Below are 18,834 nucleotides of genomic sequence, written 5' to 3' on the forward strand. Positions count from 1 at the left end.
CTGACATTCCGCAGCAGGATTATCATGCAGTGCTCTGCTGAAGGCAAGGGGCAAGAAATAAGAATGGCTAAAGAAAGTCTCCCTCCTCTTCAGGAAGTGTTTTGACTTATGTGGTGGCGTAAGACAGGCTTCACGGAAGATCCCACCGCCACACACGGTGACATGGACCTTCCTCCACCATACCAATGTGAGGTCCAGAAAATCTAATAAATGGGCTGTATCTTGCCTTCTCACTCTACCGCCTACTGCAGCCTAGTGGCGGAAGAGGCTAGGAAACTAGACTCAACCCTAGCCCTGCTCACCACGGAAAGTACCACCCTAGGATGAAGGGTTATAGATACCGGTGCTGGGGTTTTATATATATATCCACACAGTGAGCACACAGAATAAGACAGAGCAAGGGGCGGAGGGAACAGCCACACTCCCTGAGGCCTCATGGTTTGGCTTCGGTGTTTGTCTGTGTTTGTCTCTCACCATCCACCACCACGTGCGTTTTACAAATGAGAGCCTTTCCATCCGTGTTCATGGGCAAGTGGAGCACAGGAAGTGCTAGTTACCTGGTTTTGTTTTTCATCCTCCAACCATCCTGACACTTGTGAAACCACAGCTCCTGGCCAGGGGAGAGGCCAGTCTTCATAGGGTCTTGAGTGCAAAATGTCACTCTAAGAAAAAAAGAGAAGCCACTGTTGTTAGACAAGACTTTATTAGACAGTGCTTTCCAGATTCAACATTTATGGGAAAGCGAAAGAGAGACTCTCGTGTGTTGTATCCATTCCAGAGCCTTCAGAAGCGCCCATCAATGGCTGCTCCAGGACTGCCCATCACCCATGCAGGACCTCCCACCCATTAAACAGGATTGCCCATCACCCCTGCAGGACCTCCCACCCATTAAACAGGACTGCCCATCACTGCTGCAGGACCGAAACTGTTCTAGGGTTTTGAAATGAATGGTCAGCCTTCCCACCAGACTCGAGGTCCCTCTAGTACAGTGCTATGAACTACCTACCCACTGACAAGAACATCTGAAACTCAACTACACACCAAAATCAAAGGTTTTTGTTGAGTACTGGCACTCATGTGCACACACCTACACACACACACACACACACACACACACACACACACACACACACTTTACAATTTAAATCTTAAACTTTAAGAAAATGCTCAGCACATGGACAGGCAAAAGCATAGCAAAGAATCAGAGGCCTGATAATCAACATTTCACAATAGTTTGTGGCTGTACCACAAGAGCCTTAGCAATGCGATTTCCACATTGACAACCAGCACTATTGGGACATTTCATCCCGATGCTGAGGCAGGAAAAAAAAAGACATATTCTAGACCTTTCCCATGGAGTTTAAGCACCTTTGGGCCTACATGTTTATAAACCTATATAAAAAAAATAGCTTATCTCATGCAGGATCAGAAAACGTGAGTTAACACAATGCCAAAAAGACCTGTTCCCATCTCACAGACGGCAACAGTGTCCCACTGTGGGTGAGGAAGCAAACGAGGGAAGCTGTAACTCTAGGACCAAGGTAGAAAACTGGTCCAACCACTTTGGAGAGCTGAGTATCGATAAACTACAACTAAGGTTATTGGATAAACTCCACAGACAACATCTGAATGCTTAAGACCAACTCATAAAACATTATGCCCGATTATGGAAAAAAAACGATTCGACATACTGCTAATGGGCGTAAACAAAAGTAGTACTGGGCATAAAAACATAAAGGAAGGAAATACATTACCATTAGTTAACTAATGCAAAATTCCCCTTCCATCCGGTTTGAAGGTGGCGGGGCGTGAACATAGGAGTGGTACATCGTCTCCAAATGTTTCTGTGACATTTGATTTTTAAAATCCTGTATCTCAACACAACTTGGGAAATTGCTTGTGTTTGTTAAGTCTCAATAGTGAGTGTTCACTGCGTCTGAACTACTTTATTATAATCACTGTGTTTCTGCTACTGCACCTGTCAGTGCAGGCTGCATTTAAGAGCTCAGGGGAGTAGGAGAGGTTCAATTATGAAGATCACAGGCTAGGTACTTAGAGCTCCCCGCTCAAGACATCGCCAATCCTAGGTTCCTAGACCAGATACTCCAAGGAAGCATTCAGGCCCTTTCCAATGGGACAGTTCACTCCCTTTGATGCCAGCCTAGCCAAAGACAATCAACAGGAAGAATTATGGCAATGATGTCAGAGGAAAGACATAAAGGAGGCAGGCAGCTTCCTCCAACCCGGGGCTGATGGTGGTCACTGCAGAGGTGGGGGAAGAAAACCCTCCTCTGCTGAGGAAGGTCTCCAGGGCTTCACTGCTTTTGAGCCCTGCTTGGCAGAGACAGGGCGCAGTAACGACTTGACTTATAAAGGTCTGGATCTCCCAGTACGGTGTTTAAGGAAGTGAACACCAGCTGGCACAGCACAGAGCTCCCTGCTAGTGGAAATGACAACCCCCACTGTGACTTGGACATGTGGAGACATGACAATGCTCTGGGAAGTAAGCTCTGGGTGGGAAGGGTCCATGGAAGACATCACCTGTGGACCCAGATGCGCCAATCTACCCGGACAGCCCTGTCCAGGGAAAGGCTTCCTCGAGTCTGGCACAGGACTTGGCACACAGAACAAGCCCTGAACTCCACACAGCCCTTGCTCATCCCGTCCTCCTGAGGGCTCTGACGAGGACATGGCAACAGTTTCCAAAAGCCCTTATCTGGGAGTAAAAGTCCTTGCACAGTTAGCTGAGGTTTCCCTGCTGGCTCTGCATATTACTGGAGCAAAGAGGAGACAGAGAAGAGCCTGGTGCTCTCCACTCACGCAGACCAACAGGGGCAGGGACACTTACTTTCTCTGGGTTTCCCCAGACTTGACACGAATTCGGCGAATGTACAGCTCCCTTGAGGACTTGCTGGGCTGAGACAGATAGCTACGAAACTCACTCCACAGGTTGTACCAGGAGCTAGACACCCCTTCCCAGGTAAGTCTGATCTTCAAGAGATCGCCCAAGTCTTCCTCAGTGTAGACCAGGAAGGTGTTCGTGGCGTTCAGCTCTATCTTCTCCACTCTGCAAGGTGAGAGGGGGGCTTCTCTCATTCCCTGCCCCCCGCAGGAAACTGCCCACCTCACGCCCTCCAGGTCCCCACTTCACGGGACCATGCACCGTGACATGACCACAAAGCGGAATTGTAATCCACATGACTGAACTCTGCCCAAAGAGCCCGACTTTTTATCAAAACCATTCCCAAGCACCTCCCTCCCTTTGTGTCACTGACTTCCCAAGAGACAGTACCAAGGAAGGGCAGAAAAGAGAAAACACCAAGTCACCTCCCTAGCATGTTCTCCCTCCCTTCCCTCTCCTCCTCTCCCAATTTGCATGGGCTGCCATGCCACACCAAGCTAGATACTGTAAAGGGTCTAGCCTTGTCTGCCAGCAAGGCTGGAACCTTCTAAGCATGACCCTAGTGGCTTTCCTTCCTTTCTTATTCCTTACAGTTTGTTTGCTGACAAGGTCCCACTGTATTTTCAGGCTTGGCCTGGAACTCACAGGTTCCTGCCACAGCCTTGCTGGGATTACCGGCTGCCCCTGGCTCTGGCATTCCCTCACAATGCCAACATCGATTGGCAGGGAGATGTTTTGCTCATGGTGGGAATTCAGCCAATCGCCACAGACTTCTACGCACGCCTCCCACAGATGGTCGCTACAGAAGACCCAGGGATGACTTTACAGAGTTCAAGCCCCTAAAGCCTTGGGTGTCAGGCGTTGCCTGAGATAAAATGGCAGTTTCTGGGCAGCTGATCCAGCAGTTTCTCACACAGCTGATTCATCTCAGGAGCTTCCCTCCCTGAAGCTCTCTGAGTCAAGGACACACAGGAGAAGAGAGGAGAGAGAAGTCACAGATGCCAGCTAGAACCACCCCGATCCTCCCACTGCGCAAGCTGGCTTGACTCTCCTGCCTTTCTCAATCTCAGGCTAATTCGTTCTTCATCACGAATCAGAGTTGCCCAGATCGCTCACACTTACATTTCCAATGGCAGGTTCTGGGAGTCTGCGTTGTTACCATACAGGGTAACGTATAAGGTGGGCTGGATGTCCCCAGTGTTCTTGTGAGAGAACATGTGAATTTTCAGCTGATAATGGTTCACTGCAGAGACAACAACAGAGACCTCTGTGAGCCATGCTTGCATCTCGAAAGTCATGCAGCATACCGAGTCTTAGAGACAAACATCCTGCTGGCCCAGGCTAGTCTCTGCCTGGCTCGGGTCTTGCTCTGCCTGGAAGCATAAGAAATCACTGAAGAAGGACTCTGACCCTCGAGCTCAGATGTTCAGAGACTTGGAGCTATTTATTTATTTTTTTTACTGTGTGACGCTGGACTGAGAACCAAGGTATAAACCTCTCTGAGTCTCAAGGTCTTCCTATGCAAAATGCTGTTTCGCAAACTATTGTAAACAGGGTATAAAAGTAGAAAATATTGCTTCAACCATCTGTATACACTGTCTCACATCTATGGCACATGAATATACTGTGAGAAACTAAATGCAAGGTAGAATTTTAAGATATTGATATAGATGATTAATGGGTAGTGTCTATATCACAAAAGAGTCCTTACCCTGGGTTTCTATGGAGCCACTTTAATAGGGCATGCATAATGTGATTTGATTTGCAGTAACTTGCTACAACTAAGTAGACCACAGCTCCCCTGGGCTGCTACTACACGCTCTGCTTTGCAAGAAAATATAAAGGAAGAAAGAGGCTAAGGGGCACTTGGGAGCTGGAAGGTTAAGTTACCTCTGAAAGGCATGCCAGCCCGGGTTTTTAAATACATTTTGCTATTCCTCTTCTTTCTCATTTTCTTAGCATTGTAGCCAATGTTATTACAACGGTTCTTCCGGCAGCTGAGACAGATCCCCCTTTTGAAGCGGTTGGGGTCCGTGCACTGGAAGGCAAAGCTTGGCTTGTCCTGATTCACCAGAGAATCAACAAAGAGGTGTACGGCTCTCTCGTGCTCGCATTTCACCATCTCTGAGATCGCTGAGGAAACACGGGACAGGGAACACACGGGATGAGCCAATTCTAGATGACTCCCCCACTCAGTCGGTAATCAATACACACTCATCAGTGATGGTTAGGTCTGTTAAGGCTGGCAGTGTGTGATTCTTAACATAGGCTCAGTGGTATTCCAAGCTCCTACTAAGATATAGAGGAACTGAAGACCATTCCAACCATAGTTGTCCAGTCTGTGAGAGAAGGCAGCAGTATTTGCTTCAAGAAATAGAGAAGAGAGCCCATACACTAAGAGTGACCCGGATCCTGTAGGACCCATGTGTGAAGGGATGGGCAGGAGGCTGTCCACCAGGAGTGGTGGCACATGCCTTTATTCCCAACACTGCAAGGCAGAAAGATAAGAAAGCCTCTGTGAGTTCAAGGCCAGCCTGTTGAGTAAAACAGAGATGAAATAGAGACCCTGTCTCAAAACAAAAACAAACATTAAAACTATGAGAGAGAGGAGGAGGTGAGGGAGGAGAAGGAGCAGGAGGAGGAGCAGGAGGAGGAGAAGCAGGAGCAGGAGGAGAAGGAGCAGGAGGAGGAGGAGCAGGAGGAGGAGGAGGAGGAGGAGCAGGAGCAGGAGGAGGAGGAGCAGGAGCAGGAGGAGAAGGAGCAGGAGGAGGAGCAGGAGGAGGAGCAGGAGGAGGAGCAGGAGGAGGAGGAGGAGCAGGAGGAGGAGGAGAAGGAGCAGGAGGAGCAGGAGGAGGAGGAGGAGGAACAGGAGGAGGAGCAAGAACAGGAGGAGGAGGAAGAAAGTCAAGTGATAAAAGGCAGCTGTGTGGTAGATTCACTAAGCCCCAACAGCTGTCTGGATAAAAATACCAGACATAAATGCTGAACATGGTGGCCCACATCTTTAACTCAGAAGGCAGCGGGAGGCAGATCTCTGTAAGTTTGGATCCAGCCTGGTCTACATATAAAGTTCCAGGCCAGCCAGGGCTACATAGTGAGACTCGGACTCAAGCAAAAAAATAAAATTAATCAATAACGATTGTGATTTGGAAGCAGGTGGATGTTGTCAACAGGCAAGCAGTGTGCCTCACCACTGTGGAAAGAGATAGGGGTGATTAATTGAACTCTGTTAGCTCCGCTAACACCTCGGGCTGACTCACAGATGGATAGAGTGAATCAAACACAAGGCAGATTTGTACAAACTCACTTCCATACGCAAAAGATCCCATGACGTCATTGAATCCACAGCCTGGCTGGAAGTCACCACCATTGGGATAGATGTCAATGTGACCCACAGGCATCCGAATCCCAATGCTCAGGCCAAAGGACAGCGTGTAGGTATGCAGGACATCCACAAAGTCTGCATCATCCGGGGACAGCCTCTTATTGATGTCCACCCCTTCAAACATGGGTCCTGCAGGATCCAGACCTGCAGCACAGAAAGCCAAAGTGAACTTAGTCAGAAGCATCAAGGCACTGAGTCTTGACATACAGTCCAAGTATGCTGAGTGAAGATGCTTTCTAAGCCCAGTAACCAAATCCTGATGTAGCCAGCCTGGAAAAAAAACTAGAAACCCATATGTAGTTGACCGAGATGCCAGCACCAGAATTAAGTCCTATAATCACAGAACCAGCTTTTTTTTTTCTGAAGCCCCCACATGTCCCAGTGCCTCAGTCAACCTGGTACACTGACCACAAGGTATACACTGATCTCAGCTCTAGAGAAGCACAGAGAATAAAAACTATAACAGTTCTAGATCATACTCAGCTCCTGACCCAAGCCACCCATCCATCCCAGTCATCTGGCCCTAGGCACCTTCCACAGCAGAACTCGCTCTGCCCCAGATTGGTTGGCTCATACTTGGACTCATTCTTACCCTCCGGGTAACTCACTGCCCAAGGTCACTCACTGCCCAAGGTCACTCACTGCCCAAGGTCACTCACTGCCCAAGCATAAATGTAGATTTCTGAGTTCCTGGTCCCCAGAGAGTTCAATGGGAAGGGCTGGCTTCTGAACCAGACACTGAGAATTTTCCCTATTCTTCAGGATCATATATGAAGTGGAACCTCGGGCCTCGATTTATATAGCTCATGTAAAAAAAATTAAGAGACTAAGAACTTGTCTGGATTTGTCCCAAGCAGGGAGGCTCCTTGTTCTACAGATTTAAAAGAAAAGAAAAGAAAGTGGAAAGAATTAATCAGTAAGATATATGGGTCCCAAAAGGGGATCCAGTTCAAGGGGAGGCCCCAAGTCCTGACACCATTACTGGGGCTATGGAGTGCTCACAAAAAGGACCTATCATGGCTGCCCTCTGAAAGACCCAACAAGCAGCTGTAAGAGTCAGATGCAGATATTTACACACAACCAATGGACAGAAGCTGCTGACCCTTGTGGTTGAATTAGGGAAAAGCTGGAAGAAGCTGAGGGGGAGGGTAGCCTTGTAGGAGGAGCAGCAGTCTCAATTAACCTGGACCCCTGAGATCTTACAGACACCGGATCACCAACCAGGCAGCTTACACCAGCTGATATGAGTCCCCAACACATATACAGCAGAGGACTCTCGGGTTCGGGTTCAGTCAAAGATGCTCCTAACCCTCGAGAGACTGGGGTGGGTGGGGTGGGTGGGGAGGGTGGAGACATCCTCATGGAGACAGGGGACTGGGAAGGAGGTGTGGGGTATGGGATATGCAACAGTAGGAGGGTGGACTGGGAGGGGAATAAAATCTTGAGTGTTTAAAAAAAGAAAAAAGGTTTTATGGGTCCTAATTCATCATGAACAATGTTGGACTCTGGAAAGTGCTTTTGTCACCGAGAAACATTTGGTTGATTTCAGAAGAAATGTTTGTTTATGGCACTTGAGAGTAGGAAAAGTAGCTGCATTTACTGAGGACAGGCCGGAGATACAGATAAACATCCTAAAATGTGCCACATGGCCCTGACACACACACACACCAAATCTCCACAGGCCCCACATAACAGCACTTCCTCTAGAGAGAGACACCAAGGCCTGGAGGTAATATGGCCAAACCCCACATCATTTGTTTTGTGTTGTTTATTTTGGTTTGGTTTTGTCTTTTGTTTTTTTGTTTGAGACAAGAGCCTAGGGAGCTGGCAAAATGCTAATTAGTGCCACATGCAGCAGCCCCCATGCCTGAAAGCAGGCCTTTCCTCCAACCTCTCTGCAGCGGGGAAACCGGCCTCTGTCCAGTTGCACGCCCGCACTCTTGTAGAACTCACTAAGTAAACCACATTCTGCTGGGATTAAAGCAAGCATCACAACACCCAGCAAGTCCATGTCTTAGAAAGAGGCAATAGGTACAGAAAGTTAGAGGCGTTTGGAGGATTGTATGGGTGGCCACGGCCAAAAGGGATCCCAGGCTATGTCGGGCTCAACCCTAGCCCAGGACCAAAAAAAAGAAGGCACGAAAGTGTGCCCTTCTAGGATAGTCTACAATGTCCTGTTTGATAGGCTGCAAGGCCACAGTGTGACACAGAAACTTCTCCCTGCTTCTCACCATGTGCACCGAAGGGGAAAAGAAAGAAGAAGAGGAACATTATGCTTTGCAACCAGTACAAGAGAGGGGCTCTTTGCTTGGTGCAAACAAAGGTCCCCACCAGACAGGCAACTCCATGGAAACGAAGCTGGGCTGGAGGAATGCCGACAGCTGAGGGGGCCTCACAGGCCAGTGTGGGGCCTTCACCTACCCAGACTGAGCCAGCTCCCTGCTCAAAACTGTGTGACATACATCCCAGGCCCACAAGGCAAAAAGTGACATGATCTATTTTTTTTTTATTATATATTTTATCTACACCCTTAGATAGTAGCTAAGGGCAGGCCCTGCAACCCAGTAACCTGGCCTGAATCCCAGATCTGAGGCTTAATATTGTGCAAGATATTGGGCTCATTGTTTAACCACCCCGTCCCTCCTTCCCCAATCTGTGAAAGCTGCAAGGTTACTGTGTGGCTTAGAGATAACATGGAGGAAGTACCATATGCTTGAGAATTGAACGTTAAACAGCACCTATCCTATAGCCTACCCAGGATGCATACCTCAGTCATACTCTTAAAAGAATCTACCTGCTTGGTTCTTGCTGACTCAGTTAGGAAGGCATGGCCTCTTCCCTCTGCACCACAGATTGCTGTCTGAAGCTATAGAAGGTTAAACTCCCACAAAACCCACACCTTCAAGCCAGGACTCAAATCTCTGATAGACCCAGAGCTAAGGACACCTGTGGTCTCTGTGCAGTGACATCAGTGCCGAGAGTCACACACAAGCTGTGGTCTCCACCTTCTTATCACTCAGGTCTCCGTGAGAAGAGAAGAGACAGGCTGCCCCCATCAGACACCCACACCAGTGTGGGGCACGAAACTGGACAGAGGCCAGGCCCTTGCTCCACAGACAGGTTGGAGGGAAGGGCCTGCTCTGGGGACATGAGGACTGCTGCATGTGGCACTGATTAACATCCTGCCAGTTCCCCAGCTGGCCACAGATGGGAGGTCTTCTCCTCAGTGGCTCCCACCTAGACAAGCAGAAAGAACTGAAAAGCTTTCTTGCTAGCCCTATCTCTCCTCAGACTAGGAACAGGGAAAAACAAGATCTTTGGTTTGTCCTGTTACCAAGGACACATTGGGCCTTGATCCTGGTAGAGACCACATGTGTGCTGCAGTTTGCCCCTGGCTGGAACACTGGAGAATGGCCACACAATCACAGCCTCCTTTGGACAGTTCACACACTAATACACTACCAGTCAGGAAGAAGGGCTCTTGGGCTATGCTGGACTGAATCATTGGCTCTAAAGGAGTGTGTATGCATGTCTGTGTGTGCACCCATTAGATTCTGTGTGTGCTCCTATTAGACTGCGTGTGTATCTATTAACTGGCATGTGTATGCATCCACTAGACTCTGTGTTTGTATCTCTCAGACTCTCCGTGTGTACCTATTAATCTCTGTGTGCACACCTATTTGACTCCTTTCCACTTGAGTACTGAATTAAACTAAAACAACTACAGGGAAAGATGGGCATACCTTTTCTTCTAGGTATCCTCTGACTGTGACTTACATGCATCCTCCCCACAAAATTCATAGACAGAAAAAGTAATCCCAAATCCATAGTACTGGGACGTGAGAAGTTTGAGAGCCAATTAACATCAGAAAAAGTCATCAGAATAAGGTTCCCAACCTGATTCTGATTTTTTTAAAAAATAATTTACTTATTTTTATTTTATGCTCATTTGTGGAAGGGTGTCAGATCCCTTGAAACTGGAGTCACAGTTCTGGAGACAGCTGTGAGCTGCATGTTGGTTGCTAGGGACTGAATCTGGGTCCTTTGTAAGAACAAACAGTACTACTAACCACTGAGCCATCTCTCCAGCCCCAATTCTCTTTTTTTAAGAGAAAGAATGACCTAAACAAGCACAATTGTTCTGGTTAATCATGAGATAACCTCCATCACATTATCATGCAGCTAATAGATGCCAGGAAGCAAAAAACAAACAAACAAACAAAAAACCCCAAACTCCTATGCATTGTAAGCTATCCATTCTGTGCCATTCAGTTATAGCAACAGAAAACAATCTAAGATTTTTATCCTTAGTATCTTAGGGATGAGAGGGGAGCTAGGGATGAATGGCTGTAAAGGAAGCTGGGAGGAGCAAAAAGGTCAGGGCAACAAATTTACCAACAATGTTAGTGTGGAAGAAGCTCTCTTGTGTACCTGACAGATGGCCCTCCAAAAACTGGATAAAGGATCTTTGACATTTTCCCTAATCATTGAGTAATTTAATCCAAATTCAAGCATTAAAAATTCAATTTCAACACAGAAAAAAATTTTTTCTATTGAGTACCTGGATACCAGTATCAGGAAAGTCTCTTTAATCACAAAACTCAAACACTCATTCTGCACAGGTAACTGTCACTGGTTCAGAAACAACCTTAGTCCTGGAAAGAAGGTGTCAGCTGATAAAATAAAGAGACCAGCATCCAAAGTAGACTCTACCACTCCTCCTTTCCCAACTCTCTGGAATCTCAAGGGTGGAAACCAAAACCGACTCAGAAACTTGGAAGCCAGGGCAGGGCCCTTTGGCTCCTGCTCAGTATTTTTTAGCTATTTGGCCCTGAGCAAGTTGTCTCACCCCTGCCTGTTTCCCCTCCTCTAGGACTAGACCCGCGGCTTCCAAGCTATGTTGATAGAATCAATGACCTTGGTATTTCCCCACCCTGAATGTCTCCCAGGAAGGAGAAAGTCAGAAAGGCATGGCTAACACAGTTCATATATACATGTGAAAGGGCACAGCTACCACAACACACACACACACACACACATATACACATGTATATACAAATATACACATACATACATATATACAACACACACATATATATACATACATATACACACACATAAACATATATGATGGAGGCAGATCTTACCAGTGATCCTGCCCACTGTTCCTTTCACAAAGTTGCCAGCAAATCCAGCCACATGTGCTCCAAGGCTATAGCCAATCAAGTGAACGTTCCCAAGAGAAAAGTCTCCCTTCTCCTGCAGAAAATCATCCAAAAGTATAAGCTGAAAAGTGTATTCCTGAGTCTCCGGGGCCACCAACAATTCAACAAGTCCATCGTGATAAAAGAAGAGCTGTCGGGGTCAGAGGCATAAGACTCCCTGCAGCATTACCAGGACTTGGTGTGGCTTTTGAAATGCCAAGCAGGTGGGGTGGAAAATGTGACTACAGGCCATGCCTGACCTTTCCCCCTGTAAGAACAGAATGGCTTCCTTTCTTTGGGGCAGAGTGTAGACGACCTAAAAGACACTATACCTACTGCAGACCAAACTGCCAGTCATAACTGCACTGACTACGTCCAGCCTGTACCCTGAGGCTTTGACCTCTACCCCCCTCCCCCCAAGAGCTTCTGACTCCTTACGTTAAGCTACCTGGGCTCCTACATGGTGTCCCCTTCCAGAATATTCATCTTGGTGGGGGGGGGTATGCTGAGATGGGGCTCTGACCTGTGGCTCTGAAAACACTCTAAAGCTTGTCAGAGCGAAGAAGTACTACTGCTAAAAAATCCTACCCAGGATGCTGCCAGGACTCCTAAGCTCCCCAGGGGAGAGGAGAGCCAGGCTGGAAACGCTCAACCCCCATTAAGTCTACCAGTCTCAGGCAAGCGGTTAGCTTATAGGAAGTAAATCAAGACCTCAGGATCTGTTTTGCACACAGTATTTCAAACAATGCAGAGGCTGATCTCTGTGAAGCAGCCTCCTTGTCAGCCTGCAGGACAGCCACCCTCCTAAGGCAAGAGCCTCTATCTTTGGCTCCTTCAGAGTGAAAGCCGGCACTGGCTCCTGGCCACTCTCAGCCACCCGGGAGGCATTGGCTTCAAAGATCAAGAACTCATCTTCCGCAAGACAATTTTTTTTTTTTTTTTTGTAAATAGCAAATAAAGTAAGAGAAGAACCCAGATATCTATCATTAATTAAAAGGCTCTGCTGTGGGCTCTGAAGTAGTCCATGCAGTGCACGCTGCAACGCTAGAAATTTGGATCACACTCAACCTGTGCTCTGTGTTTCCTAAGAGACTGCTGTGGGAGACGCCTCCCTTTCATCTCCGCTTACCTGCAGCCAGTCAAGCATCCCAGCTATTCTCTGTCCCACCACCTTGGTGTAATTGACTGCGTCTGTGTACAGCTGGTGAGCCAGGGGCAGCCAGTCAACCACCACTACGTTAGCATCTTTCTCTCTCATCTGCAGGGCCGATACAAGTTTATACAGCCAGCTTTCCAACATTCCACTCATCTGCAAAGGGAACAGAACGATTGTTTTCCTTTCAATTCTCCGCCTGGACTTCAGAGATCCCAGGATCCTCTCCCCATCTGACTGATCCCTCGTAAAGGCTGCTGAGGTAATAAGGACTCGAACACACACAAGTCAGCTGAAGGCAGGAAGGCTCGATGCTTCTCCCGCCCCCGCCTCCTCCCAGCCCCCACTGTTCTTCATAGATCCAGTTTCCCATCAAAATGTTCCCAGCTGCTGTACTGTGTTGTACTGCCCTACTTTCTCCTGCCTGGGTATTGATGGTGATAAATAGTGGCGTCATGTTAGTCTGAATCCCTCTGTCTGTCAGGCAAGTGGCCTGGTCCATCCTCCAAGGAGCTGAAGAAGGTTGCCTTGGAGAATTAGCTCCTCCCTCTGAGATGCAGGGAGGCACTGTCACTTACCCAAACGCCAAGTTAACAAATGAGTCCTTCCCACAACCCATCTCTGCCATCCTCTTGACCCCAGAGTAAGGAAAATCCACCCCTGGAATCCCAAATTAGAACTCAGAACACATTTTCCCACAGAAGCAACATTATACATGGTGACTAGAAGCAGTTGTAAACCTATCCACACGTACATTATCAAATAAATAGATTTTCTGTGCTTAGCCTGGGAACCCAAACACTATTTACAACTTCCTTCTATGGGAAACTACCATTCCAAGCTCCAAACACATTACAAAAGAACTTTCTGGAATGCTCCCACATTTGTAAGCTGCAGGCAGTTAGTATTTGCATTTTGACAGGAGGACTTTAGAGAAATTCAACTGTGAGATTCCACTGGTGTCCTGAAGGATGAAGATGGACAGACAGACAGGCCCTCAGTCTTCCCGTCATTCACTTTAGGAAAGTGGACTCCCAGCTCCCAAACCCCATCCCCAACTGAAGACCCAGCAAGAATGTAACGGATATGAATTTCTCATCATTAAGCGGAAGAACGTCCCCTCCCAATTAGTCCAGGCAGAAACCTGTTCGCTTAATGGTGCCATTTTCCTACAGACTGTCATTATATGAATGAACAAATCCCTTGCTGGCCAAGAGTTTCTGAAGCCGAGTGTTAAAGCCCTTTTTTGTTGAAGTTTGTCATGGGCCTTTCAATGGAAATTGCTCAGCTAGGGCACATAAAGAGCCCAGTGCCTTTAAACGGGGCCATCTCTATGCAAACAGAAGGGCAGCATGCCAACAGAAGCCAGCCAACCAGGCCAGCTGGCCCCTCCGACTCTCTGAGCCAGTCACTTGCTTCAGTTCAGCTCTGCTCTTGGAGTAGGATGGGCTCCCTCCAGGCAGTGGTTGGCCAGTGTAATTAAGCATAATTAGAGCTCCTTCATAGCTGGAGGAGTTGGGCTGCTGGCCTCAAGAGAACCACTTTCTGAAAGCCCACTGCATGCCAACCCTAAATGCCACCCTGCTGAGCCCAGATTACCCCCTCGGAGAAGCGCCCATTACATTTTTCACAGCTGTCTGAAATACAAGCGGCCCACAAGGAGAGGGGGGGTAGAGAATTCGGAATCTGGAAGCACTGCTATTCTTTTTAATTGACCAAAACAAAAGGAATCAAATCTTATGTAAAGCTGAGGAGCCCCCTCCTGAGCTTACCGTCCATCCATGAATGATGAAGAAGGTTTTGGCTGTCATGTTGAAGCCACAGTCTTCTAAGAGTTTGCTGTCACCAAGGGAGAGATTACACCCGTCATGCTCTGGGTCCTTAGAAGTGCGGATGTTAAAAGTCACAGAGGGTTTGGCGGGAACTGGTGCTCCGGTGGGTTTATGATACTCATCTAGGGAGAAAGAACAGGGTAAATACTTCTGATGACTGAAGTGGTGAGTTCGAGTTCAATCTTTTTAGCCGGTTCCTTTTCACTGGGTTTTGCTTTTTACACCTACTGAGTGTTTTCCTCTTTGCCTCCTAAGGGAATGTGAAATTATTATCGGTCCAATATCTCAACTATCCTCAATGAGTATTAATTAGTCATTTGAACTAAATTCTGTGGCTCGGAAGTAAGTAGCTGTCTTTCTTACTTTTCTTAATTTTTCCCTACCAAACTGATTTTTCCCTTCCTTCCCTCCCTCAAATCCCTACCTTCGGAGTGTGGGTTCTCTTCTCCTGAAATGCCTAAGACCAGTCGAGTCAAGATGTTCCGATTTTTAAAAATTTTTATGGCCAGGTACATTGGTGTGTGCCTGTGATACCAGCAGTCCAGAGGCAGAAATGGGTGGAAGCAGGAGGATTGTATTCTAGGCTAGCATGAGCTAGAGAGAGAGTTCCAGGGATGCTGAAATTTGTCCTCATCCATTCTCTCTGTCTTCCCCCCCCCCCACCCCATAGACCTGGTGGCTCACACCTGTTCAAATTAGTTCAAATAACTAATCTCAGCAGGTGGGAGGCTGAAGCAAAAGGATTCCTATTGGCAGAGTGTGACACTGACATGGGGGGGGGCAAGCACTGTGACACATACCACACATTACATGGCTGCCCCTGCAGACTCTGAGGTATCCCCTGTGGGTCAAATGTACTAAAATTTTTCTGCAGAGAAACACAGGACCGCTCACACTCTAGAGACAGAAATACAAAAACCACAGATAGCTTTCTCTCGGGGTTTGCTGCCAGGCGAGTTGAGATCATATAAGGTCAGGTTCTTGCTGTCCAAGTTCCCAGGTTCCAAGTTTTGAGAGGTTTGGGATTTTGGAACTGGGGGCAAAAGGGTATTGACCCTCTGTACAAACGGCTTTCCCATTGTGATCTAACACTTACTTCAAAGACCTTACACATTCTCCGGGCTCTCTACGGGGGCAACAGGCACTGATTTGTTACTCCATAGCAGAAGCCATGGGAAAATTCCTCAGAGCAGCAAAGCTGTCCCTTCCAGCTGTCTGTCACATACAGTGCTGTCCTTTCCTGCTCCCAGGGCATGGCACTGATGGCCACTCGGATCACGTGACATTGTAATTTAAGACAGTCACTAATTGGCCCACACTGTCGCGCCTTCAACTATCCTTGTAAGCCTCTGTAATGACGGATTAGGAAGATAGAGTGCTCAGCCGTCACCCAGAAACATCAGGGAGATATCAAATGAGCATCGTGGAGCTTAATCAAGCCAAGAGTTAAGAAACAGGAGAATAAGCCAGTTCTTCTGAGCAGCACAAGACTGTAATCCGGGCTACTATGAAGGCTGAGGGCAGGAAGACAGCAGACTGGAGACCTGCCTGAGGTACAGAGTGAACGTCTGAGCAATTTAGCTCATGCTGGTTTCCAATTTTTAAAATAATAATAAGCAATAACACTTGTAAGGGACTGGGGGTGTAGCTCTGTAGTGCAGTGCGTTTGGTACACACAAGGCCACGGGTTCAATCCCAGACTCTAAAAGATACACAAGGGAACCAGGGAGTAACTCAAAACACTGAGTTTGATCCTAAGCACCACATAGACCAGGTATGGTGGCACATGCTTGTGAGTTTGAGGCCAGTCAGGGCTACATGAGACATTATCCCCTCCCTCAGAGAAGAACAAAAGGGGGAAGAGAACAGAGAAACCATAACCGTGGAGACACAGGGTCTGAGGACATATGCCAGATGTAAGAGGGACAAAATCCAAAAAAACACAGCTAAAAACACATGACCCGAACACGAGTTAGCTGTCATGAAATTAAAGCCCCAACTGGCAGAAATTTGAGCTACAGACATTACCAGTTCAGTCCTCCAACCTGGATAGCCATTCTCACAGGGAGCAGATGGGGCTAGCTTAGGGGGGAAAAAAGAGAGCTGTTGGCCTCCTGAAGCCAAACCCATACATAGACAAGGAGGACCACCCTGATACCTGGCTTGCTCTGACTTCCCCTCACCGCAATCTAGCTTGGTTCCTACAATTTAAGAACAGGTCACTTTGGCTTCTTCACCCAGATGACCCTCTCAGTTTCTTGCCCAGAGGTCAAGCTCTAGATAAGGCTCTCGCTGACCACGTCGTAAAAGGTTCCCCACCTTCAAGCCCCCAACCCGACAGCAGCACTTCAAACCTCCTTCAGCTTTGTTTCCTTCCCTCACTCCTGAATAGCTTTTACATACATTAGTTCTAAAGGTTGAGATTAGATCCCACAAGGACGGGGCTGCCATCTCTTCCCTTCCTCACCGTCTTCCTCCCCCCATCAAGAGTCCCCGGTACTGAGATGCAGTGATACTTTTCAAACCAATGGCACCCACCCCAAAATACTCAGAACCACCGGACACAGAAAGTTGAAAGAACTTCAGACGCCACCTACCTCAAGTCACCCTTCAAGCTAATGCGAGCTAGGAGAAGGTAGGATGCCCCCACCCCGTCCCAACCCCTTCCAACTTACGCTCCGAGGTAACTAACACGGACTCCTAGCTCCTGGCGCTATCTCTGCAGACTAAATGAAATGATAGGTTTTGGTTTGGGTGCTCTGGGGCGCTCCACTACTTAACCAGCTGATGCTGGCTCTGGATAACCCCGCCCTCACTCCATAGAGACAGGTTGTCTCCGGTCAAAGAGTGCTATACCTAACCAAAGAAGCACGAGCAAGATGCTAGAAGAAAAATGGGGGAAGGGGGAAAGGAAGGAAGATTTATTCGAGGAGGACGTCACAGACCAAGTGTTCCCTACAAGCGATTATTAATCTGAAACCGTCCGCTCCACCACCTTAACTTCCAAAACACCTAAACGCAGATGAAGGGGGGAGGGGGGAGAGGCACCGGAAGTTAGAGCGCTTTCGAAGAATCCTCTAGCCTCACCAACCTCCAAAGACAAGACAAGGTTTAAAATATGATATTATTTAAGCGCATCTAAGAGGCAACTCAACTAGCCGGACCGCGCTGATTAATGGAATGGGAAAGAAGCAAAGAGAGGACTCCAGCCCACGCACTCTGCTAGCCCGCAGCCTCCAGAACTACTTGCTGGCGGATGCTCTTATCCGAAACGCTAAGACAAGTGGCCTCCGAGACCCAGGAGGAGAACACAGACAGCTCAGTGGGAAAGGATTTTCGTTGGGATGTAGAAGCACTGACGAAGGGTCCGCAGAACAGTAAGGACACAGCGCAGAAAAGGAGAAGAATAATAAAAATAAACGCACGTTACCTTGCAGCGACCCCTGGGGACCTAAGGTTGTGAGACTTCCCGCCGGGAAGCAACAATAGACACTCCAGAAGCCGAGCAGGAAAACCAGGTTTTGCATCCTTTCCCGCCACGCCCCCTCTTCTCAAGCAGGTTTTTTTTGGTTTGGGTTTTTTTGTTTGTTTGCTTGCTTGTTGCTTTTAAGCCACTAAAACCTCCTGAGCCTAGAAGTGGACCGACCGGGTCTGGGCCAGAAGGTGATGGGGTAGACAGCTGGAGCTGAAGTTAGAACCAGGAAGGTTGGTAGCGCTTCGAGCGGCGAGGGGGCAAGGGAGCGTGTGAAGGGACACGCTGCCCAGCCCGACCTGTCCTCGCCCGGACCCGCTGCGAAGCCGGGACTCGCCGCTGTCACACCGCGAACTCCAGGAGAGGTACTTTTTAAAAGTATTCTAGTCATCTGACCCATCGCCAGATGGATATTTGCATAATTTATTCCCGTCTCGGGACTCTGATTGGTCACACCTTCACTGACGCGCAAACGGAGAACTCCCCAAAGTTTGAATGAACGTGCCACACACCCACCTCCAGGACTCCCGCAGGGATAAACTAACTACACCGCGGTCCGGCTCCACCGCTGGGACGCCAGCCTCCCCTGCCTCCCTTCCTATCTGTGAATCTTCAGATCCTCCGCTCGCTCCTGGATCCCGCAAAGGGATATTTCCCCGAAACGGTACTCCCACTAGAGAACAGATCCCCGGAGACAGGGGGTCATCTGCTCCAAGATGGGGGAGCCAACCAACGTTGGGATGGTCTCTCCGCACCCAAGACTGGGGTGGGGATGCGGGAAAGCCACCTAGTTCATTCCGTCTTTCTCAGCTTTAGCCCAGGTGCAAGCAAGGTGATAGCAGATCCAGGAGCTGTGGGCTGGGGTCTGCTTTTTAGGGTTACACAA

At 48.2% G+C, this 18,834-nt stretch overlaps 1 protein-coding gene across 1 annotated transcript; it reads right to left on the reverse strand.

The window, feature by feature from the left end:
- Positions 1–553: 553 nt before the first annotated feature.
- Positions 554–18,003, reverse strand: LIPG (lipase G, endothelial type; the record flags this gene model as incomplete). The annotated part of the gene is made up of 9 exons (XM_080920319.1): positions 554–662; positions 2,849–3,067; positions 4,025–4,145; positions 4,793–5,035; positions 6,210–6,431; positions 11,435–11,546; positions 12,621–12,800; positions 14,417–14,598; positions 17,907–18,003. The coding sequence occupies 9 exons, from the start codon at positions 18,001–18,003 to the stop codon at positions 554–556; spliced, it is 1,485 nt and encodes a 494-aa protein (XP_080776445.1).
- Between the last annotated feature and the right edge of the window lie 831 nt (positions 18,004–18,834).

The sequence above is a fragment of the Micromys minutus genome (genome assembly GCF_963924665.1).
Source record: "Micromys minutus genome assembly, chromosome: 8".
Taxonomy (NCBI): domain Eukaryota; kingdom Metazoa; phylum Chordata; class Mammalia; order Rodentia; family Muridae; genus Micromys; species Micromys minutus.